Source organism: Pristiophorus japonicus, chromosome 3, assembly GCF_044704955.1.
Source record: "Pristiophorus japonicus isolate sPriJap1 chromosome 3, sPriJap1.hap1, whole genome shotgun sequence".
Classification (NCBI taxonomy): Eukaryota; Metazoa; Chordata; class Chondrichthyes; family Pristiophoridae; genus Pristiophorus; species Pristiophorus japonicus.
In genome coordinates this window covers 67,302,014-67,327,646 of record NC_091979.1, presented here as the reverse complement: position 1 = coordinate 67,327,646, position 25,633 = coordinate 67,302,014, and the positions used below count along the sequence as shown (strand labels likewise).

At 43.6% G+C, this 25,633-nt stretch overlaps 1 protein-coding gene across 1 annotated transcript in view; it reads right to left on the bottom strand.

Moving 5' to 3' along the window:
- Positions 1-25,633, bottom strand: part of dars1 (aspartyl-tRNA synthetase 1) — an 80,092-nt gene that overhangs the window by 11,892 nt on the left and 42,567 nt on the right. The window contains exons 9-12 of the mRNA XM_070875393.1: positions 15,987-16,046; positions 8,709-8,820; positions 4,156-4,290; positions 3,539-3,686 (exon numbers count right to left, since the gene is read on the bottom strand). Of these exons, the coding sequence (XP_070731494.1) occupies positions 3,539-3,686; positions 4,156-4,290; positions 8,709-8,820; positions 15,987-16,046 (455 nt within the window). The remainder of the gene's footprint in view (positions 1-3,538; positions 3,687-4,155; positions 4,291-8,708; positions 8,821-15,986; positions 16,047-25,633) is intronic.

Below are 25,633 nucleotides of genomic sequence, written 5' to 3'. Positions count from 1 at the left end.
ATTAAAACTGTTTCATGTTCCATTAACACAACACAACGTAGGAACAACTGCAAAGAATAAACATGTCCATACGCAAAAGTGGTCGCAGAGCCCTCAGGCATCAGTAGTTGAAGCGTTCACGGATGAGCTGCTGGCGCAAAGCTCGAGCAATCGTTAAAGGGGCACGATGGACAGCCCTCCTCCGACCTCGTGCTTCGGCATCAGGCACTTGCATGCTTTCCTGATCTTCCGTAATACTATCATCATGCACTGGACCCTCACGTGGGTCTTCTGGTTCCACTACCAGCTCCTGCTGCCTCATGATGGCTAAGTTATGAAGCATGCAGCACACAACAGTGAAATGACCGACAATCTGAGGAGAGTATTGCAAGTGTCCTCCGGAATGGTCCAGGCATCGGAATTGCTGTTTCAATATGCCAATGGTCCTCTCAATGATGCTGCGCATTGCAATGTGCGCCATGTTGTATTGACGGTCAGCTTCTGTCCGTGTCACGCGTAGGGGCATCATGAGCCAGGTGGTCAGGCCATACCCCTTGTTTCGCAGTAGCCAGCTCTGCCCTTCTGGCTGCTGCTCAAACATGTCAGATAGAACGCTGTTGCGTAGGATGAACGCATCGTGGGTGCTGCCAGGGTATCTCGCATCGACTGACATGATGCGCTGCTTGTCGTCGCACACGAGCTGTACATTGATAGAGTGGAAAGCTTTCCTATTTCGGTACTGCTCAGAATCCTCCACGGGTGCTCGCAAGGCTATGTGGGTACAATCAATGCAGCCCTGTACCTTTGGGAAGCCGGCAATCCTGAAGAAGCCCACAGCCCTCTCATGGATCGCTTGTGCGGTCATTGGGAAATTGATGGTCATTCCTTCGCGCATACAATGCAGCCGTGACCTGGTAAACACAGGCATGTATTCCACGTTGAGAGATGGCACACACATCTCCAGTTGTAGCCTGAAACGATCCTGAGGCATAGAAAGAAAGTGCAGCTGTTACCTTCACTTCAACAGACAAGGCAGTTGGCGTTCTGCTTCTGGCCTGCAAATCTGCTCTCATCATATCACAGATCTCTGACAACTTCTTTGCGAAAACGCAGCCTTTTCACACAATCAGCCTTGCTCATGTCCAGGTACGAGCGCCTGGTTCGATATTGTCGACGTGGGTAAGGTCTCCTGCCCATCAACCTACGGGCTACGACGTTCCTGGTGCGGTGAGCTCTAATCAATTCTCTCCTATGCAGTGAATTGATGGCGAACCATTGCATAATACGTGGCGTTGTCAATGCAGCTCCCATTCTGCTAATTTAAGTATAAAACTGTCTATGTGGCTGCCTCTCCCTGTCCAAATGGCCTCAGTCCCCCTCACAGCTCGAAGGCTGCTGCTGTATCTTCGGTGACTGACGCCACCCCAAAGTGTGGCCGAATGGCCTCAAGCACCATAAAGAGCTGCGTGTGTCAGGTGTTGATTCTTCGGCTGCCGGCCAGCCGCTGATATCCTATGGCCGAATGGCCTCACGTCTGTCCGCTGCTGATTCTTTGGTTGCCGTCGAGCCACTGACGCCGCCCCTAAAGCGTGGCCGAATGGCCTCAAGAACCTTAATGAGCTGCGTGTGTCCTGTGTTGATTCTTCGACTGTCGGCCAGCCACTGACGCCGCTGCTATCTCATGGCCGAATGGCCTCACGTCGGTCCGCTGCTGATTCTTCAGCTGCCGGCCAGCCACTGACGCCGCTGATATCTCATGGCCGAATGGCCTAGAGTCCATCCGGTGTTGCTTCTTCGCAGCCAGCCATGAAGAGAATGAAGGCCTGCCTCAAGCACCGCAGCTCAGCTCGAAGGCTGCTTGATGCCGCTGCCGTTGAGACACTGACGCCACACCCCTGCCTGTCTCCAACATGAAAGGCCTGCCTGAAGCACAGCAGCTCGAAGGCTGCTGATGTTTCACACAGGTAGGAACATGATTTATTTAATCTTTTCTTTGCTTATAAATTTTTATTCAGGTTGGATTTATTTGTATAATATTTGTAGAATTTAATGACTTCCCTCCCCGTTCCCCGCCCCCCCCCACCTCGTTCTCTACGCCTGATTTTCTAAAGTGTAGACAAGGTTTTTTTCGAGCATACAAAAATCTTCACGTACTCCATTCTAAGTTAGTTTGGAGTAAGTTTTCACTGCCAAAACTTTGAAAACAGGCATAAGTGGCCGGACACGCCCCCTTTTGAAAAAAAATTCTGTTCCAAAGTGAAACTGTTCTAACTGACTAGAACTGAAGCAAACTAAATGCCGAGAATTCCGATTTCTAAGATACTTCATTCTACACCAGTTGCTCCTAAAAATCAGGAGCAACTGAGGCCGAAACTTGGGGCCATTGCACCGTTTACATCCGTAGTATGTCCCCAAGTGCTTCACAGCTAATGAATTACTTTTGAAGCATAGTCACTGATTATTATGTAGGCAAACATGGCATCCAATTTGCACATAGCAAGGTCTCCCAAAAAGCAATAGATGTATGACTAGTTAATCAGACATCGCTCGTTTCCACCCCGAGCACAGCTCATCTGTTGCTGAAACCCTCATTGATGCCATTGTTACCTCTAAGCTTGAACATTTCAATTCTCTCCTGGCTGGCTTGCTACCTTGCACCCACCATAAACTTGATCTCATCCAAAGCTCTGCTGCCATATCCTAACTCAAACCAAGTCCTGTTCACCTGTGCTTGCTGACCTACACTGGGTCCCAGTCCAGCAACGCCTCAATTAAAAAATTCTCATCCGTGTTTTCAAATCCCTCCATGGCGTTGACCCTCCCTATCTTTAACTTCCGACAGCCCTATAACCCTTGAAATCTCTGCACTCCTCCAATCCTGGCCTCTTGGGCATCCTTGATTTTCATCGTTCCACCATTGGTGGCCATGCCTTCAACAACCTAAGGTCCAAGAACTGTGGAATTCCCTCTGTATACCTCCCCGTCTCTCTAACTCTCTCCTTCTCTAAAACGCTTCTTAAAACCTACCTCTCCTGCCCTAATATCTCCTTATGTGACTTGATGTCAAATTTTATTTGATAACATTCCTGTGAAGTGCATTGGATCATTTTAGTACAATAAAGGAGCTAAATGCAAGTTAATGTTGGTTAAGGGATAAATGTTGGCCAATGACACTGGAGAATTCTTGCGCTGTTTCTCAAACAGTACCACCTGAAACAGGTAGATGAGGCCTTCATTTAACGTCTCATCTGAAAGACAATGACAATGCAGCACTCCCTCAGTTTGGCTTTGAAATTTTAGCCTAAATTCTGTGCGCAAGTACCCGACGGAGGGCTTGAAGCGAATGACTCAGAGACAAGAGTACTACCACTGAGTAATTCAGTAAGTTAGAAGGCAACATCACATTCAAGTATACCGTATCATGTTCGCACATCACTAAACATTCGGACAAACACATTTTCCCTTGCAAATATTCAAATTATACTTTCATCCTCCCACGCAATAACCCAAAGAGAGGAGGAAAAAACTGCAATCATGAGAAGAAATAAAGTGACTTTACCTATCTCTTAAACCCTTGAAAATCTGCACCAGAGTATCAGCAATTTCAGTCACAACCTCATGATAGTGGTAATTAAATGCCATCTCAATATCCAGCCCAACAAACTCAGTCAGGTGGCGATGTGTGTTGGAGTCTTCAGCTCGGAATACTGTGGAAAAACACAGCAAACTGTAATTTTCTACAATTCAAAACTAAGTGCGTTATAATACTGTCTTATATACGTGAATGGATAGTATTGCAACCTAATGAATAGTTAAGCTTTATCTAAAATAAATTGAATTACGAAGAGAATATGGTACATCTGCATGCCGTAAAAGACTGTGGATGAGTGACTGCCAGTGCAGTTGTAAAGCCAAAATAAACTCAGTTTCAGAGAATAAAATTCTAGCTTGTAAATTGAAGTTCTTTATAACATCTATACAGTCTGAAAATACTGAATGGAATATACAAAGATAGCGACCATTTTTCAAACAGTGAAATGGCTTGGTTTTAAACTATCTAATGCCAACTATAAATGTGCAGCACCAGCGATAGGATCCTCCTACCCAACCCAATCTAATCCCCTCCCTTAATTGTAATGTCTAAATGACAGGGAGTACAGAACAATAAAGACTTACCGGGTCCAATGCAAAACACTTTGTCGAAGTCAGCGCAAATACACATCTGCTTGTAAAGCTGTGGTGACTGAGCTAGGTAAGCACTGGTTTTAAAATAGGACACAGTAAACACATTGGCCCCTCCTTCGCTGGCAGCTGCAAGAAAATCACTAATTTTTAAATTCTCACAATTGACCATTTACATCTCTATAATCATGATTCATTATTTTATAAAAACAGGCTTCTAGTAACATTTTCCATCCTGCCACATCTGCTTGGAGATTCACTTTTGGTTCTCTTTGAGCGGTCGTGTACCCTAACATTGATAGAGCCACCTACAGATGCAGTATCTTTGGAATTCAGAGAACATTCACTGCTTTTAATATATTGGAGATTTTTTTATATATAAATAGGGAGACATTTAGATAACTCCTATCCTATATACTAAAACACATTTGCCCCTATTAAAATTATGAACCAGATCATGGTTGCCCATGTCAGATTAGGATTTAAGGGATGACTTTATGGTACAACTCTGGCATGCAGAGAAAGTGGGGGTGGGGTGGGGCAGGGCAGATTGTGCAAGAAGGCTGCAAGCCAATTCTGTGCCAGGATTGTGTTGCCTGTTATTTTCTGATATGATAAGGTCTCAATAAGGTTTTCCTACATTAAAACAATGACTGCACTGCAAAAGTACTTCATTGGCTGTAAAGTGCTTTGAGACCGTCTGGTGGTTGTGAAAGGCACGATATAAATCCAAGTCTTTCTTTAAGAATTAAAAAATCATGTAAATGAGGCAGAGCTTCCCTCTCCTACAAATTCTGTAAAACACAAGTCACAGCCGAATGTACATTTTAAACAGATGCATTGCAACCTCACTTCCTGCCTTTTGCTGGGTGCATATTGACTGCTGTGCTACCCTACATTACAACAGTGAATACACTCCAAAAGTAAATGGCTGTAAAAGGCGCTACGTAGATGCACGTGTGTTCTTTCTCCTTTGAAAGTTTCTTAAAGCTGCGTTTAACCGATTTGAGACACTGCTAGTACTTTTTGCTTAATTTAGTTTTTCATATTTTTGCAGGAGGGATTTTGCTATTCATTTTAACAGTTTTTGTATTGGTGGAATTGCTTTCATTTTTCATATCCTATCACTGAAGGGAGTTATATTCTCAATTCAATCAACCTATACTGATAAGCATTTTTCTTGCACTCCAGGAGCTAGAGGATGAGGATTTCCATAGGGATGCACAGAGGTAGGTGCATCTGCATCAGTAATGGCCTGACCTGATTCACTTTCACCCAAGGAGATGGATCACTCGACCCCACTATACAGTTACTTGGGCAGGCCTTTTCTGCTCTCGCTACATCAGGGAGCTTTACCATCTCCTGTCGTCCAACTTGCAAACCTCATTCGCGACTGGAACAGCCTATGGTGGTGAGTAACTACTGCCATAAAAGTCTACACAACTTTTTTAAAAAATTCGTTCCTGGGAAGTGGGCGTCGCTGGGTGGCTAGCATTTATTGCTCATTCCTAATAGCCCTCGAGAAGATGGCGGTGAGCCACCTTCTTGAACCACTGCAGTCCTTGTGATGTTGTTAGGGAGGGAGTTGCAGGATTTTTACCAAGTGACAGTGAAGGAACGGCAATATGTTTCAAGTCAGCATGGTGTGTGACTTGGAGGGGAACTTGGAGGTGATGCTTTCCCCATGTGCTTGCTGCCCTTGTCCTTCGAGGTGGCAGAGGTCACGGATTTGGGAGGTGCTGTCGAAGAAGCCTTGGCGAGTTACTGCAGTGCATCTTGTAGATGGTACATACTGCAGCCACGAGGCGCTGGTGGTGGAGGGAGTGTATGTTTAAGGTGGTGGATGGGGTGCCAATCAATCGGGCTGCTTTTTCCTGGATGGTGTCGAGCTGTTTAAGTGTTGTTGGAGCTGCACTCATCCAGGCAAGTGGAAAGTATTCCATCTCACTCCTGACTTGTGCCTTGTAGATGGTGGAAAGGCTTTGGTGAGTCAGGAGATGAGACACTCGTCGCAGAATACCCATCATCTGACCTTCTCTTGTAGACACAGTATTTATGTGGCTGGTCCAGTTAAGTTTCTGGTCGATTGTCACTCCAAGGATGTTGATGGTGGGGGATTCGACAATGGTAATGCCATTGCATGCCAAGGGGCAGTGATTAGACTCTCTCTTGTTGGAGATAATCATTGCCTGGTACTTGTGTGGCACAAATGTTACTTACCACTTATCAGCCCAAGCCTGAATGTCGTCCAGGTCTTGCTGCACGCAGGCATGAACTGCTTCAAAATCGGAGGAGATGCGAATGGCACTGAATACTATGCAGTCATCAGTGAACATCCCCACTACTGACCTTATGATGGAGGGAAACTCATTGATGAAGCAGCTGAAGATGGTTGGGCCGAGGACAGTGCCCTAAGGAACTTCTGCAGCATTGTCCTGGGGCTTAGATGATTGGGCTCGAACAACCACAACGATCTCTCTTTGCGTTAGGTACGACTCCAGGCAATGGAGCGATTTCCCCAATATTCCCATTGACCTCAATTTTACTAGTGCCTCTTGGTGCCACACTCAGTCAACTGCTGCCTTGATGTCAAGGGCAGTCACTCTCACCTCACCTCTGGAATTCAACTCTTTTGTCCATGTTTGGACCAAAGCTGTAATGAGGTCGGGAGCCAAGTGGTTCTGGTGGAACCCAAACTGAGCATCGATGAGCAAGTTATTAGTAAGTGCCACTTGATAGCACTGTTGATGACACCTTCCATCACTTTGCTGATGAATGAGAGTAGACTCACGGGGCGGTAATTGGCCGGATTGAATTTGTCCCGCTTTTTGTGGACTGCTTCCTTTCAAGCTGCCTCAGGTAACATCAGCGAGTCTGCAATGCATCGTTGCATACATCAGGTCATTGATGCTCTGTTTTCCAGGCCCACTGACCTTCACTTTTCCAAAGAAAAGAAGCCAGCAACTGGAGAAGGCACTTCATTTGCAGGCTCACTAACAAGCAGAGCACGGAGCAGAAAACGGGCCCTTCAAAGAGATTTAATGTTTAACTTCGAGAACAGGCTGGACAACAGGGGGCAGTATTGTACTAGCCAAATAAGGCACTGAGCAGCATTGAAGTGCAAGTCCAAGTCCAAGCAGCTAGGTTACGAAATCCAACTGACACAACAAATTTGTTTGTTTTGGGCAAAGATTTAATATGATTCATACCGGACGAAAAAAATGGATCAATAAGTAGTACTAATATTTTTAAATACTACTGATGTTCATGATCCCCATAAATTTAAATAAAGGTACATCGCAGAAATGGTTAGGTGTAAAATAAAACTGCAAATACACCTCTGGCACAGATCACAGCACTGATTGAATCATATTGTAATCCAGGCCAATCTATTAACATCACTCCAAATTTCAGGTAGGACTTTTTTTTGTTATACCCTATTTCTTACTCGTTTAGAAAAGATAGGTTTACCTAGGCAAACAAAGTATTAAACTGTGTATTTGCTAAATTATGAACAGTTTTTGTATTGATAATTAAATAGGTTTACATAATATATACACCAAGGTGTCACTTTTAATCAAATTAGATTAAATGTTGGAAGGACTTTTTTCTTCAGACGTGAAGATAATTTTTTTGTTAATACACTTTTAAAATTTCCTATTCTTTAGCTAATTATATTGCATTCATTTTTACTTTACCTCTTAAAAATATCATAATGAAGATATTGCACTGAATCTTTGATGATGACGAATAATCAGTGCAGCACCTTAGAAATGGAGAGAGATACAATTTGCACCATCTCATCAGGTCCTCCATGTCACAAACCATTCCTTGCCAAGAGGCCAGGCAAATGTCATTCTCCCAAGTCTCAACATGGACTTACTGAAAATTTGTGCTATGTTTTATAGTTCTTAAAATGCATGCTTTATGTAACAATCCTGCACAATATCTAATGACAAATCTTTACATAATGCTATTTTTTGCACAGTAGTTAGCAATTTCTCATTTTCTCACTAAGATAACTTTTTAAATTAGTATAATTGGTTATTTGAAACGGCAGTTTCAATGTTACAAATTTTACAACTTTTTTCAAACTGTAGCTAAAATTAGTTACCTTTACACGCTGACTGCAGCTAATACAGTCAGTAAAGTACAATTTTGCATGGTTTTTAAACTTTATAACACTACAAATCACCAGTTTTCAAAGATGGATCAAACTTTGCATACATGGGAGGAGCTAAGCAAAGCTCTAAAGTTACTAAAGAGTGCCAGTAGTGTACGGTGATAAAAGTTAATTGTTTTTATTATTAAACGACTCCAGGATGCTTAAAGGTATTTTGGGATTGCATTCCACAATTCTGTCCATTTTTCTGTAAAAACTACATGCCTCATCAATAAATTACTGACAATGCATAGATACAATATACTTTTATCCTTGCATCATTACAATGTAGCATGTTCTAATTATTAATTCAATTTATTTGTATATCATTATGTATGCAACTGAAACATTTATGACTAGATCACAAAAGAGAAGTAAAAAGTACCCGAGATAATTTTTGGAGTTTGGACTTCTACAAATTCCTTTTTGATGAGTGTTTCCCTGAACAGTTGGCAGACACCAGCTTGCAGACGAAAGATAGATTGACTGGTCATCGTCTGCAATAAAATCATTCAAGGAGATAAGTTTGTAGTACAGGTGACGATTTTACGAGTTACTGCTAAAATCTCAAGACCCATAACCTAATCATTTAGCTTCATAAACACATTTATTTTCCTCAGGTTTGAATACAATTATGATCAAATATTTTATCAGAACAGTCTTACTAAATTAGCCAGTGCAATAATTTGTCATCTGTAAACGTGCTGTCTTGATAGGCTCTCTAAAATGTATTGAAATTTAAAAAAAACAAAAGTGGCAAGTGTTACTGATGTAGCAGTTTCTGGTCAATTAGGAAGGGCAGAACCCATGAAATTATATTAAAAAAATCTATTTAAAAAGGCTTAGACCTAATTACAACTGTAATGACCAGAAAGATGTGATTGCATTGGAAAGGAAGGAGATTTACAAGAATGTTGCCTAGACTGGAGAATTTTGGCTATGAGGAAAGATTGGAGATGTTCGTTCTGTTTTCTTTGGAACAGAGGCGGCTAAGGGGAGACCTGATTGAGGTGTATAAAATTATGAGGGGCCTGGATAGAGTGGCTAGGAAGCACCAATTTCCGTTGGCAGAGGGGTCAACAACCAGGGGACATAGATTTAAAGTAATTGGGGGGAGATTCAGAGGAGCTATGAAGGGAAATTTCTTCACCCAGAGGGTGATGGGGGTCTGGAGCTCACTGCCTGAAAGGGTGGAAAGAGACAGACACCTTCACCACATTTTAAAGATACATGCATGTGCACTTAAAATGCCATAACCTACAGGGCTATGGACCAAGAGTTGGAAAGTGAAATTAGGCTGGACAGCTCTTGGTCAGTCGGCGCAGACACAATGGGCCGAAATGGCCTCCTTCCATGCTGTACATTTCTATGATAACAAGTTAGTCTAAATGTCTTGCAAAATTGGCAATTAAATTTTTTTTGCCCACTTTTGTACTGCCACCTCTCTGGGCACTCAAACGAGTCACTATTCTCAAGAGGCAGTTTGTCACTTTTTTCTAGGTGTGTCTACCAGTTATATTTGTGACAGCAGAATAGTTTGAGTCAGCCCCAGTCTTCCTTCCCTCCAATCCAGGTGGAGAAAACCTGGCTGCACTCAGTGCATTCCCAAAACTCCAAAAGATATGTCACGTTTTGACGTACCAATCTATGGCATGGCATGTAGGGACATTAGCTGCTGACTTATTGAGGGGTGTCCAAGTGAAAAATATAATTGTAATAAAAACATTCATATACTGATACAAGAAACATGAAAGTTTCACTGGTCTAATCATTGACGTATACAACTACAGGAGGTAAAATATGCATGGTTTCCTTTCGTAACCACACAAACCCCAGTTGTTGTCATTGAGCTAATAAAGACGCACAGTTTCACTACTCAACAGTTAAGCAGAAAAAATGAATGCTATGAATGACATATGATCCTGGTACAAGCTATTCCACTGTTCATGATATATTTTGGCTTACTCAAACCATACAGTGACAGTATCCTCATGTACTTAACATTAACTATTTATCTATAAGAACAACCTTTTAACCACCAACCACACAATCTCATTTTCTTTTTGGAAAAGAGTAAAGTTGAGCTAGGTAAGGAGGTATCAGGCCCAAAGGAGGTAGTCAGCAGCAAAGTAATTGATTTGCAGTAGAGAATCCTCAAATACGAGATGGAGATCGTCCAAAATAGATATATTCTTTTTCGGCAAAAAAGCAGTAAATCAAAGGTTAGAGTTCTGCGAATAAATAGATTAAATCTAAAACTTAAAAGGAAGGCATATGATAAAACCAGGGCTAACAACACTCAAGAAACTCATGAATAGAGGTAGTGAAAAGGGCTAAAAGTCAATATAAAAAGGAAGTAGTAAGAGCGTTTCTAAGCATTTTAAAAGTAAACAAATTGTTAAAAGAGAGCTAGGGCTACTCAATGATGACAGCAGGAGCCTAGCAATTGCTCTATACGGCGCTTCTTCACGGCAAATGAGCCAAAGGTGGGCAGCAGAAACGTTACAAGGACATCCTCAAAGCCTCCCTGGTAAAGTGCGACATCACCATTGACACCTGGGAGTCCCTGGCCGAAGACCGCCCGCCCTAGGCGGAGAAAGTGCATCCGGGAGGGCGTTGAGCTCTTTGAATCTCAATGCTGCGAGCGTGAAGAGGTCAGGCGCAGGCAGCGGAAGGAGCGTGCGGCAAATCAGTCCCACCTCCCCCGACGAATGTCTGTCCCACCTGTGACAGGGTCTGTGGCTCTCGCATTGGACTGTTCAGCCACCAAAGGACTCACTTTAGGAGTGGAAGCAAGTCTTCCTTGATTCCGAAGGACTGCCTATGATGATGATGATTTATGGAGGATGAGATATTTTGCAACAGGTTTTATAAACGAGAATGGAGGTCTACAAGAGAGATATGGAACATTGGCCGTGATACTATTGGAAAGGAACTGGTTCGGAAACAATTAACAGAACCCAGTGGATAAGGCACTTATGGTATGCTTGCTAGGCTGTTAAAGGTCAGAGAGGAAAAAGCAGAAACACCGACCACAATTTTACATTGTGCCCGAAAATGCAAATTATACCGCGGTCTCAAGGGTAGCCATTGTAACACTTTCCAGGAAGGAAGAGAAGAATAAACGAGGTAACCATAGACCATTTAGTCTAACATCAGTTGTGGGCAAATTATTAGAAATCAGGAAATTGAGATCAAATTATTGAACAGTTAGAGATGCACAGAATTGTACAAAAATTTAGGTATATGATGCAAGAGAAACGTGGGCAGAATGTTAGTTAATAGACAGAAAACAAAGGGCCAGGGATAATGGGTGATGGAAATGGTGTGCTCCAGCTATTATCTCCTGTAACAGCCCTCCATCTTCATGTGCAAAGAGTTCATAAATCTTATCTGTAAGAATGGGACCATCCAGTCAGCTGCCTCTGCGACTTCCCAGTCCCTTTCCCACTAAGGCGAAACTTGAACTCTCTCACTCTAGCCTTGAAACCCCTGTCCCTTTTTAGGTTCTCAGCAATCTCCCTCTACCCTTTCCAAGCTCATCTTGTCCATGAGACCAACCTCCTTCTCTCTTGATTCTATTCCCACTAAACACCTGACCCCATCTCCACCAACTTCAATTTCCTGGCTTCTATGCTAGCTCATATTGTAAATGGTTTCCTCTCCTCAGGTACTGTTTCCCCCCTCCCCCCCACCCCCTTTCAAAATCACCACTATCTTCAAAAAGTCCATCCTCAACTTCTCTGTCCTTGCTAACTACTGCACCACCTCCAACCTCACTTTCCTCTCCAAGGTCCCCTCGATATCCCATATAGATGCCCATTTCAGCCGTGACTTCTCTTTTGAATCCCTCCAATAAGGCTGTTGCTCTTTGAGGCAGCTCGAACCAAAGTCACGAACAACATCCTCTGTGTCCGCGACCATGATGCATTATCCTTCCTTGTCCTCTCTGCCACTTCCAATATGATTGGCAACACCATCCTTCTTTAATCCCTCTCCTCCACTGTCTAGCTTCTTGTGACTCCCCTTCCTTGGTTTCACTCTTGCCTATCCGATCATAGCCATATCATCTCCAGCACTGGACTGTCACTCCAGAATTCCCCAAGAAACTATCTCCTTTTCATCATCAACATACTATCCCTTGGTCACATTATCCACAGATCCTGGGTCAGCTTCCATATATACACATGTATGATGCCCACCTCCACTGTCTCTGTGTTATCAAGGCTGCTTCTGCAACATTCAGTCCTGGATGTGCCGTAATTTCCTCCAGCTAAACACTGGAAAGACTGAAGCCAACGTTTTTGGTTCTGCCACAAATTCCATACCCTCACCACCGATTCTATCTCTCCAACTGTATCGGGATGAATTAGGCCTTCAACCTCAGCCCCCCAACCGCTTTCTACCTCCCTTCCCAAGTTCCACAAACAGGACTGCCCTGGTCGACCCACCATTTCAGTCTGTTCTTGCCCCACGGAACTGATCTCTTCCCATCTCAACTCTATATTTTCTCCTTGTCCAGTCCCTTCCCATCCACACCCGTGACTCTTCCGACACTTTCCGCCCTACATTCCCTATAAGCTGTATGGCCGTGCAACTCTTCGCCGATCCCATGCAGCCCGGGACTGGCTTTTTCAATGTTTAGTTTCGCACAGCACAAAACTATGAATGGACCGGGTAGCTGGGCACCCTCCAAAAAAAAGGGAACATTGCCTCCGCCACTTTAACAGTTTCCTGGCCCTAGCTGTCTTCTTTTCACCGTGGACGTCTAATCCCTCAACGCCTCCATCCCCTACCAGGACGGCCTGAGGGCCCACTGCTTCTCCCGTGAATGGAGGCCTAACCAGTCCCTATTTACCACCATCATCCTCTGCCTGGCTGAACTTGTGCTCACATTGAACAACTTCTCCTTGGACTCCACTCACTTCCTCCAAAAAAAATAAGAGTTGCTATGGGAATCCACCAGATCCTAACTATGCCTGTTCTTTTGTGGGATACGAGGAACATTCTTTGTCCTCCTGCCTCACCTCTTTTTCAGGTACATTTATGACAGTCTCAATGCCCGTTCCTGCTCTCGCTCCGAACTAGAAAATTTCATCAACTTTCTTCCAATTTCCACCCTTCCCTTGGTCCATCTCCATCTCTTCCCTTCCCTTCCTCGACTTCTCTATCTCCATTTCTAGGGATAGACTATCGATCAATATCCATTACAAGCCCAGAGTGTCCCACAGCTACCGTAACTACACTTCGTTCCATCCCACTTCTTGTAAGGACTCTATTTCCCACTCTCTCAGTTTCTCTGTTTCCCTCGCATCTGACGATGCCACCTTCCATACCAGTACTTGATATTTCCTCAACCGAGGATTCCCCTCTCCAATGTGTCGATAGGGCCCTCGACCATGTCCATCCCATTTCCCGCACTTCTGCTTTCACCCCTTGCCCACCCTCTCAGAACCATGATAGGGTTCCCCTTGTCCTCACCTTCCACCCCACCAGCCTCCACATTCAACGGATCATCCTCTGCCATTTCCACCATGATCCCACCACCAAACACATCTTTCCCTCCCCTTCCCGCTCAGCATTCGGAAGGGACTATTCACTCCGCGACACCCTGATCCACTCCTCAAACACTCTCCTCTCCTCCCCCGCCCTCCTCCTTCTCATGCAAGTGCAAGAGATGTAACACCTGCCCTTTTAGCTCCTCCCTTCCTACTGTCCAGGGCCCCAAACACTCCTTTCCAGGTGAAACAACAATTTACTTATACTTCTGGCAATTTAGTATACTGCATTCACTGTTCACGATGCGGTTTCCTCTACAGTGGGGAGACCAAGCGCAAATTGGATGACCGCTTTGCAGAATACCTCTGGTCTGTCTGCAAGCGTGACCCCGAGCTCCCGGTTGCCTGTTATTTTAATTCTTTGTCCCAGTCTGACCTCCATGTCCTTGGCCACCTACGCTACTCCAATGAAACTCAATGTAAACTCGAGGAACAGAACCTCATCTTTCTTTTAGGCACTTTACAGCCTTCCGGACTCGACATTGAATTCAACAATTTCAGATCATAACCACTGCCCCCAGTTTTTTGGATGGCAGCAGTTGGTAGTGATTTTGCTGCACCTCCTGTAGACCCACCTTTTGTTTCTTTACTTGTCCTATTACCATCTCCTTTTGACTTGCACCCATCATTTAGGACTGAGTCGAGGAGAAATTTCTTCACTCACCGAGTGTTGTGAATCTTTAGAATTCTCTACCGCAGAAAGCTGTGCATGCTCACTGAGTACATTCAAGACTGAGGTTGATAAATTTTGGGGAACTGAGGGAATAAAGGGAAATGGGGATAGTGAGAGAAGGTGCAGTTGAGGTAGAAGATCAGCCATGATCTTGTTGAATGGCGGAGCAGGCTCGAAGGGCCAAATGCCCTAATCCTGCTCCTATTATGTTATAATTTCTTTTGTCATTTAATCTCCTACCTTCCACCTCATCACAGACGTTCCCTTTTGTTCTTCCCTCTCTTCTCCCTGCCTCTGTACTTGCTTAAGACCTGCTACAACTAACCTTTTCCAGTTCTGACGAAAGGTCACGGACTTGAAACGTCAACTCGGTTTCTCTCTCCACAGATGCTGCCTGTCCTGCTGAGTATTTCCAGCATTTTCTGTTTTTATTTCAAAATTTCAGTACCAAATTTCAGTATTTTGCTTTTGTAGCCTGTTCGCAATTTCAATATGCTGTTTGACTCCAAGCTGAGCTTCTAACCGCATATTCTTGCGATAACGAAGAACGCCTACTTCCACCTCCATGCGATTGCTGCCTGCCTGTGCCCCTACCTCAGCCCACATATCGCTGAAATCCTCATAGATGTCTGTCACCACCAGCCTCAATTAGTCCAGTGCTCTCCTGGCCAGTCTCTCATTCCCCACCCACTACAAAATTCAGTTCAACCAAAACTCTGCTTTCCATATTCTAATCTGCACCAATTTTCATTTGCCCATCATTCTTGTCCTCCCTGAAATACATTGACTCCTGGGTCCTCAATGCCCCAAATTTAAAGTTCTCACATGTAGTTTAATTTCCCCATGGCCTTGCCCCGCTAGCCGACTTTCACACAAATTCAGTCCACTCAAGCCAAGACCACACTTAAGGTCTAACAACTCTTCTTTTCATAGGCAGTAGTCAGCTAACGTGGGAAGATTTACACTTCTAAGCATGCTATCAAGTCACAAATTTAAATATTCATTAAAGCTCACCAGTAATAATATGGGACAACTCTACCCCATTATACATTATAGTCATCAGTTGTGACTATTGGATTGTTTCAAGACTCTGAATAGGTTTAAAAAAAAGGCATGAAGTGAGTAGCTTCAGTCGAGGTGAAATTATCAAACACTTATGCAGAAGATAGAGTTATCAACTTAACTATCAAATTATGGACATGTGGTGACAGGAAGTACAAGTAAGATGAACTTAACTCAATTATGAAAATTTTGTTGCAGGATAAAGATCGAGGTGGTGAAAGAGAAGAAACCTGGACAGAAATCACACAGGTGGAGGATCATAAGTAATTTTGTTAAGCAGGCAAAAACAATAGTAAACAACATCCACAATTACTGCTACCAGCAGGTAGTATCAAAGATGGTATACAATAGCCGATATAATTTAGCTTACCCTTAGGTCAATTATTCGATTATCAAGTCTTGTATCTTGGTTGACAGTGGCCCTTCCTTCCTAGATATGAAAATTATCATACCATGAATATGATCAAGAGGTTAAACAATTATAATCACAATCGTATTTTTAACATTTATACAAGTAGCCTATTAGTATATTGGTGGAAGAAAGCAGAAATTGAAAAATTGCAGGGCATTTCTCGGTTTTCCCGCCTCGCAAAATTCTACGTGCTTGTACTAAATCAGCAAATTATTGAATATAAAAAACCAGAGTTAAAAATTGACTTGTGATAATTGGTTAAATTAGACTGGAAGATATTGGCCTAGTCTTTCCAATCATAACCCATTAATAGTTACCATTAGTCTTATGATCAGAAAACCTAATTCGTTATCTCCGAGGTGCATAAAAAGAACAATGACTGAGAAATCACAATCAACTAACTCCATTTAATGGGCTCAATTTTGGCTGAGCCCGTTTTTCGGCGCACTTAGAAACATAGAAAATAGGTGCAGGAGCAGGCCATTCAGCCCTTCTAGCCTGCACCACCATTCAATGAGTTCATGGCTGAACATGAAACTTCAGTACCCACTTCCTGCTTTCTCGCCATAACCCTTGATCCCCCGAGTAGTAAGGACTTCATCTAACTCCCTTTTGAATATATTTAGTGAATTGGCCTCAACTACTTTCTGTGGTAGAGAATTCCACAGGTTCACCACTCTCTGGGTGAAGAAATTTCTCCTCATCTCGGTCCTAAATGGCTTACCCCTTATCCTCAGACTGTGACCCCTGGTTCTGGACTTCCCCAACATTGGGAACATTCTTCCTGCTTCTAACCTGTCTAAACCCGTCAGAATTTTAAACGTTTCTATGAGGTCCCCTCTCATTATTCTGAACTCCAGTGAATACAAGCCCAGTTGATCCAGTCTTTCTTGATAGGTCAGTCCCGCCATCCCGGGAATCAGTTTGGTGAATCTTCGCTGCACTCCCTCAATAGCAAGAATGTCCTTCCTCAAGTTAGGAGACCAAAACTGTACACAATACTCCAGGTGTGGCCTCACCAAGGCCCTGTACAACTGTAGCAACAGCTCCCTGCCCCTGTATTCAAATTCCCTCGCGATGAAGGCCAACATGCCATTTGCTTTCTTAACCGCCTGCTGTACCTGCATGCCAACCTTCAATGACTGATGTACCATGACACCCAGGTCTCGTTGCACCTTCCCTTTTCCTAATCTGTCACCATTCAGATAATAGTCTGTCTCTCTGTTTTTACCACCAAAGTGGATAACCTCACATTTATCCACATTATACTTCATCTGCCATGCATTTGCCCACTCACCTAACCTATCCAAGTCACTCTGCAGCCTCATAGCATCCTCCTCGCAGCTCACACTGCCACCCAACTTAGTGTCATCTGCAAATTTGGAGATACTGCATTTAATCCCCTCGTCTAAATCATTAATGTACAATGTAAACAGCTGGGGCCCCAGCACAGAACCTTGCGGCACCCCACTAGTCACTGCCTGCCATTCTGAAAAGTACCCTTTTACTCCTACTCTTTGCTTCCTGTCTGACAACCAGTTCTCAATCCACGTCAGCACACTACCCCCAATCCCATGTGCGTTAACTTTGTACATTAATCTCTTGTGTGGGACCTTGTCGAAAGCCTTCTGAAAGTCCAAATATACCACATCAACTGGTTCTCCTTTGTCCACTTTACTGGAAACATCCTCAAAAAATTCCAGAAGATTTGTCAAGCATGATTTCCCTTTCACAAATCCATGCTGACTTGGACCTATCATGTCACCATTTTCCAGATGCACTGCTATGACATCCTTAATAATTGATTCCATCATTTTACCCACTACTGAGGTCAGGATGACCGGTCTATAATTCCCTGTTTTCTCTCTCCCTCCTTTTTTAAAAAGTGGGGTTACATTGGCTACCCTCCACTCCATAGGAACTGATCCAGAGTCAATGGAAGTTTGGAAAATGACTCAATGCATCCACTATTTCCAAGGCCACCTCCTTAAGTACTCTGGGATGCAGTCCATCAGGCCCTGGGGATTTATCGGCCTTCAATCCCATCAATTTCCCCAACACAATTTCCCGACTAATAAAGATTTCCCTCAGTTCCTCCTCCTTACTAGACCCTCTGACCCCTTTTATATCCGGAAGGTTGTTTGTGTCCTCCTTAGTGAACACCGAATCAAAGTACTTGTTCAATTGGTCTGCCATTTCTTTGCTCCCCGTTATGACTTCCCCTGATTCTGACTGCAGGGGACCTACGTTTGTCTTTACTAACCTTTTTCTCTTTACATACCTATAGAAACTTTTGCAATCCGCCTTAATGTCCCCTGCAAGCTTCTTCTCGTACTCCATTTTCCCTGCCCTAATCAAACCCTTTGTCCTCCTCTGCTGAGTTCTAAATTTCTCCCAGTCCCCAGGTTTGCTGCTATTTCTGGCCAATTTGTATGCCACTTCCTTGGCTTTAATACTATCCCTGATTTCCCTAGATAGCCACGGTTGAGTCACCTTCCCTTTTTTATTTTTACGTCAGACAGGAATGTACAATTGTTGTAATTCATCCATGCGGTCTCTAAATGTCTGCCATTGCCCATCCACAGTCAACCCCCTAAGTATCATTCGCCAATCTATCTTAGCCAATTCACGCCTCATACCTTCAAAGTTACCCTTCTTTAAGTTCTGGACCATGGTCTCTGAATTTACTGTTTCATTCTTCATCCTAATGCAGAATTCCACCATATTATGGTCACTCTTCCCTAAGGGGCCTCTCACAATGAGATTGCTAATTAATCCTCTCTCATTACACAACACCCAGTCTAAGATGGCCTCCCCCCTAGTTGGTTCCTCAACATATTGGTCTAGAAAACCATCCCTTATGCACTCCAGGAAATCCTCCTCCACCGTATTGCTTCCAGTTTGACTAGCCCAATCTATGTGCATATTAAAGTCACCCATTATAACTGCTGCACCTTTATTGCATGCACTCCTAATTTCCTGTTTGATGCCCTCCCCAACATCCCTATTACTGTTTGGAGGTCTGTACACAACTCCTACTAACGTTTTTTGCCCTTTGGTGTTCTGCAGCTCGACCCATATAGATTCCACATCATCCAAGCTAATGTCTTTCCTAACTATTGCATTAATCTCCTCTTTAACCAGCAATGCTACCCCACCTCCTTTTCCTTTTATTCTATCCTTCCTGAATGTTGAATACCCCGAATGTTGAGTTCCCAGCCCTGATCATCCTGGAGCCACGTCTCCGTAATCCCAATCACATCATATTTGTTAACATCTATTTGCACAATTAATTCATCCACCTTATTGCGGATACTCCTTGCATTAAGACACAAAGCCGTCAGGCTTGTTTTTTTAAACACCCTTTGTCCTTTTAGAATTTTGCTGTTACTGGAGTTGCGCCGCTTATGTAGGTTCCCAGATGCACCGAAAATATTTTTTGGAACTTTGGCCGCTGTCTGGTCTCTTCACTGCAGTTGCGGAGCGTGGTCAGTCGTTCTGCGCTAGAAAATGTGCCGGGACGTCTGCACATGCGCAATGGTGATTCGTGATGTCCACGCCTGCGCAGTAGTGCTGCGAGTCTGCAACAACAGTCCCAATTGATGTAGGCCTCTCTGTCAGTTTGCGAGCATTCTTCCTCCCTGTATTGCTGGGCTCCTTTAGGTAAAATTCTCTGCATTTATTCTGCTTCCTTTGTTGGGCTAGGGACTGGCAGGCAGGCGCACTGCCCCTAGCCCAGGCCGAGTGGCCTCCCGATGCGATCGATTTCTCAGTGCTCCTGCCTGCCGGTGATTTCTAAGAAATCGATCGCATCGGGAGGCCACTCGGCCTGGGCTAGGGGCAGGCAGGAGCACTGATAGAAATCACCGGCAGGCAGGGGCACTATCAGTGCTCCTGCCCGCTCCTAGCCCAGGCCGAGTGGCCTCCCGGTGCATTGTCCCGCCCCTAGCCCAGGCTGAGTGGTCTCCCTCACCGGCCCGCTGCCTTCCTGGGCCGAGTGCAGAAAGGTGAATTGCAGTTTGAAGATGAAGGTAGGACTTCAATTTTTTATTTCTTATAGAACTGTTAATAGCTTTTGTTTGCAAACATTGCTAAGGGTAAGGCTTGGTTGGTTTAGGTGCAGGTCCTCTCCGCTTCTCGCCCCTATCCCAGGCCAAATGGCCTCCGATGTACCTATCTGCGCTGCTTTCAACTCTCCGCAATGGTTTTCTGAAGTGGCCACATACACTGGCCTAAGTCGAAATGGAGTAACTATTAGCTGGCCAAGGTTGCCTAAATGGGGCAGAACTGGCATAGGTGGCTGGTAACGCCCCCTTTTGAGAAAAAAAAAACTAACCTAAAAAAAATCGTAACTAAGTGAGTTACACTGGTGAAATTGTTTGGGGAAACTGGGGATTTTTAAGTTACTCCAAAAAAAAACGGAGCAACTCCTGGCCAAAATTGAGCCCAATGTGATGGGGAAGGGAAGCAGTTACAAAAACAAAAAGCATTGATATGTTGAAAATTATGTACAACTCCAACATAAACAGCAAGATGCTATTTTTAGTTTTTTTTGTTGGCCTCACAAGGCTCAACCATCTGCTTCAACAGTTTAATCGAGCTCACCCCCTTCAGACACCTGCACCCTGTCAGACATGTCCCAAAGGATTTTATGTTTGCCCTCCAATATGTCGTGTCTCAAAGCGATCAAAAATAGAATAAAATCTTAAAGCACACCATTGTTTGATCGCTTATAGAAACATAGAAAATAGGTACAGGAGTAGGCCATTCGGCCCTTCGAGCCTGCACCGCCATTCAATGAGTTCATGCTGAACATGCAACTTCAGTACCCCATTCCTGCTTTCTCGCCATACCCCTTGATCCCCCTAGTAGTAAGGACTGCATCTAACTCCTTTTTGAATATATTTAGTGAATTGGCCTCAACAACTTTCAGTGGTAGAGAATTCCACAGGTTCACCACTCTCTGGGTGAAGAAGTTTCTCCTCATCTCGGTCCTAAATGGCTTACCCCTTATCCTTAGACTGCGACTCCTGGTTCTGGACTTCCCCAACATTGGGAATATTCTTCCTGCATCTAACCTGTCTAAACCCGTCAGAATTTTAAATGTTTCTATGAGATCCCTTCTCATTCTTCTGAATTCCAGTGAATACAAGCCCGGTTGATCCAGTCTTTCTTGATAGGACAGTCCCACCATCCGGGGAATCAGTCTGGTGAACCTTCGCTGCACTCCCTCAATAGCAAAAATGTCCTTTCTCAAGTTAGGAGACCAAAACTGTACACAATACTCCAGGTGTGGCCTCACCAAGGCCCTGTACAACTGTAGTAACATCTCCCTGCCCCTATACTCAAATCCCCTTGCTATGAAGGCCAACTTGCCATTTGCTTTCTTAACCGCCTGCTGTACCTGCATGCCAACCTTCAATGACTGATGTACCATGACACCCAGGTCTCGTTTTACCTCCCCTTTTCCTAATCTGTCACCATTCAGATAATAGTCTGTCTCTCTGTTTTTACCACCAAAGTGGATAACCTCACATTTATCCACATTATACTTCATCTGCCATGCATTTGCCCACTCACCTAACCTATCCAAGTCACTCTGCAGCCTCATAGCATCCTCCTCGCAGCTCACACTGCCCCCAACTTAGTGCCATCCGCAAATTTGGAGATACTGCATTTAATCCCCTCGTCTAAATCATTAATGTACAATGTAAACAGCTGGAGCCCCAGCACAGAACCTTGTGCTACCCCACTAGTCACTGCCTGCCATTCTGAAAAGTACCCATTTACTTCTACTCTTTGCTTCCTGTCTGCCAACCAGTTCTCAATCCACGTCAGCACACTACCCCAATCCCATGTGCTTTAACTTTGCACATTAATCTCTTGTGTGAAACCTTGTCGAAAGCCTTCTGAAAGTGGAGAGTAACTCTGCTTATTTTCATTATTTCTCAGCATAGATCATTTCCATGTTTTATAATCAAAACATGATGCTTAAAATCGCTCAAAAATTACAATTTGATGAATTGATCAATAATCATTGCTGATCAAAATATTTTTTATATTAACGAATTTCAGTTGGAACTCAAATTAATTTTTATCCATCAAGCTCTCACTGTGAAGCATTGTTGTATTGCTGCAATTCTCGATAACTGCCAATGTCATCAGCAATTTCACATCAAAGTGAAAGCTAATGTGTCAAATATTTGCTCATAGCAAATTTAGTGGTAGAATACATTTTGTCCAGAATGGCCAATCGTAGATACTGCATATTTTAATTTGTTGCAAAAGAATGACATTAGACGACCAGCCAGTTAATGTAGTAACTGTCAATGAGTGAAAACAGGCAGCTAAACTATCAGGGTGCAGCCTTCAAATGAAATTCTTGCATTAAGCCATTTTTAGGTGTGGGTTGCAAATTTAATATTTGATTATGCCAATTGGCAAATTTGTTGTTAGCAAATTTACATTTTTTTGAGTCAGGGTTAAAAAGGAGCTAGTCTGTGGGTTTCATAACAGTTAGCATAACTTTCTCATGTTATTCCTTTCACAGTCTTGTACTCAATGATTAAGAAATAGTTACTGCTAAGATAATAATCTATGTCTCAATTACTGCACACATTATGGAACAAACTACCCTTTGTAATGTTCAATCAAATGAATATACCTTTGCATATGTAAATTGTACAATAAAAATATTACAGAAAAAACTAAGATTACCAGGAAAATGTATTGTGGGAAAGCACGTTCACGTATTGTGTTTTATCAAGTCTCTCTTAGCCATTAGGAGAAATTATGGTTTATGTTTCTACAGTGCTGCTGCAAGGAGACTTGACATTTTAGGTAGAGTTGGAATCTAATCCACGTTTACCTGATAGGAACTTTGGACTTGCGTCAACAAGATTCCACGCTGCAAAAATTGGGTAGGGTATGGGGAAAATCAATATATTTTTCATTACAAGATATCGAATTAAATCCCTAATTCAGTACCACTCGTGTATTGCTATATACTAGGTTACGGAATAATTGCAGTTTCGGTTGTTCACTGGCTGTCCTCAATCAATCCTATTTTGGGAACCTGTACCAGATTGGGCATGTTGTTTTTCCTGCAGATGGGAAGCGAGAGGATGGGACGCTTCTAGTGTCAGATCCTTTGGAACAGGATTTTACTGGAGTGCATAAGGGATGGTTTTCTAGACCAATATGTCGAGGAACCAACTAGGGGGGAGGCCATCTTAGACTGGGTGGTGTGTAATGAGAGAGGATTAATTAGCAATCTCGTTGTGCGAGGCCCCTTGGGGAAGAGTGACCATAATATGGTGGAATTCTACATTAGGATGGAGAATGAAACAGTTAATTCAGAGACCATGGTCCAGAACTTAAAGAAGGGTAACTTTGAAAGTATGAAGTGTGAATTGGCTAGGATAGATTGGCGAATGATACTTAAGGGGTTGACAGTGGATAGGCAATGGCAGACATTTAGAGACCGCATGGATGAACTACAACAATTGTACATCACTGTCTGGTGTAAAAATAAAAAAAGGGAAGGTGGCTATCAAGGGAAATCAGGGATAGTATTAAAGCCAAGGAAGTGGCATACAAATTGGCCAGAAATAGCAGCGAACCCGGGGACTGGGAGAAATTTAGAACTCAGCAGAAGAGGACAAAGGGTTTGATTAGGGCAGGGAAAATAGAGTACGAGAGGAAGCTTGCAGGCAACATTAAGACGGACTGCAAAAGTTTCTATAGATATGTAAAGAGAAAAAGGTTAGTAAAGACAAACATAGGTCCCCTGCAGTCAAAATCAGGGGAAGTCATAACGGGGAACAAAGAAATGGCAGACCAATTGAACAAGTACTTTGGTTCGGTATTCACTAAGGAGGACACAAACAACCTTCCGGACATAAAAGGGGTCAGAGGGTCTAGTAAGGAGGAGGAACTGAGGGAAATCCTTATTAGTCGGGAAATTGTGTTGGAGAAATTAATGGGATTGAAGGCCGATAAATCCCCAGGGCCTGATGGTCTGCATCCCAGAGTACTTAAGGAGTGGCCTTGGAAATAGCGGATGCATTGACAGTCATTTTTCAATATTCCATAGACTCTGGAACAGTTCCTATGGAGTGGAGGGTAGCCAATGTAACCCCACTTTTGAAAAAAGGAGGGAGAGAGAAAACAGGGAATTATAGACCGGTCAGCCTGACATCGGTAGTGGGTAAAATGATGGAATCAATTATTAAGGATGTCATAGCAGCGCATTTGGAAAGATGTGACATGATAGGTCCAAGTCAGCATGGATTTGTGAAAGGGAAATCATGCTTGACAAATCTTCTGGAATTTTTTGAGGATGTTTCCAGTAGAGTGGACAAGGGAGAACCAGTTGATGTGGTGTATTTGGACTTTCAGAAGGCTTTCGACAAGGTCCCACGCAAGAGATTAATGTGCAAAGTTAAATCACGTGGGATTGGGGGTAGTGTGCTGATGTGGATTGAGAACTGGTTGGCAGACAGGAAGCAAAGAGTAGGAGTAAAAGGGTACTTTTCAGAATGGCAGGCAGTGACTAGTGAGGTACCGCAAGGTTCTGTGCTGTGGCCCCAGCTGTTTACATTGTACATTAATGATTTAGACGAGGGGATTAAATGTAGTCTCTCCAAATTTGCGGATGGCACTAAGTTAGGTGGCAGTGTGAGCTGCGAGGAGGATGCTATGAGGCTGCAGAGTGACTTGGATAGGTTAGGTGAGTGGACAAATGCATGGCAGATTAAGTATAATGTGGATAAATGTGAGGTTATCCACTTTGCTGGTAAGAACAGAGACAGACTATTATCTGAATGGTGACAGATTAGGAAAAGGGGAGGTGCAACGAGACCTGGGTGTCATGGTACATCAGTCATTGAAGGTTGGCATGCAGGTGCAGCAGGTGGTTAAGAAAACAAATGGCATGTTGGCCTTCATAGCGAGGGGATTTGAGTACAGGGGCAGGGAGGTGTTACTGCAGTTGTACAGGGCCTTGGTGAGGCCACACCTGGAGTATTGTGTACAGTTTTGGTCTCCTAACTTGAGGAAGGACATTCTTGCTATTGAGGGAGTGCAGCGAAGGTTCACCAGACTGATTCCCGGGATGGCGGGACTGACATATCAAGAAAGACTGGATCAACTGGGCTTGTATTCACTGGAGTTCAGACGAATGAGAGGGGATCTCATAGAAATGTTTAAAATTCTGACGGGTTTAGACAGGTTAGATGCAGGAAGAATGTTCCCAATGTTGGGGAAGTCCAGAACCAGGGGTCTCAGTCTAAGGATAAGGGGTAAGCCATTTAGGACCGAGATGAGGAGAAACATCTTCACCCAGAGAGTGGTGAACCTGTGGAATTCTCTACCACAGAAAGTTGTTGAGGCCAATTCACTAAATATATTCAAAAAGGAGTTAGATATAGTCCTTACTACTAGGGGGATCAAGGGGTATGGTGAAAAAGCAGGAATGGGGTACTGAAGTTTCATGTTCAGCCATGAACTCATTGAATGGCGGTGCAGGCTCGAAGGGCCGAATGGCCTACTCCTGCACCTATTTTCTATGTTTCTATGTTACTGAGAATACTGTCTACGTAGCG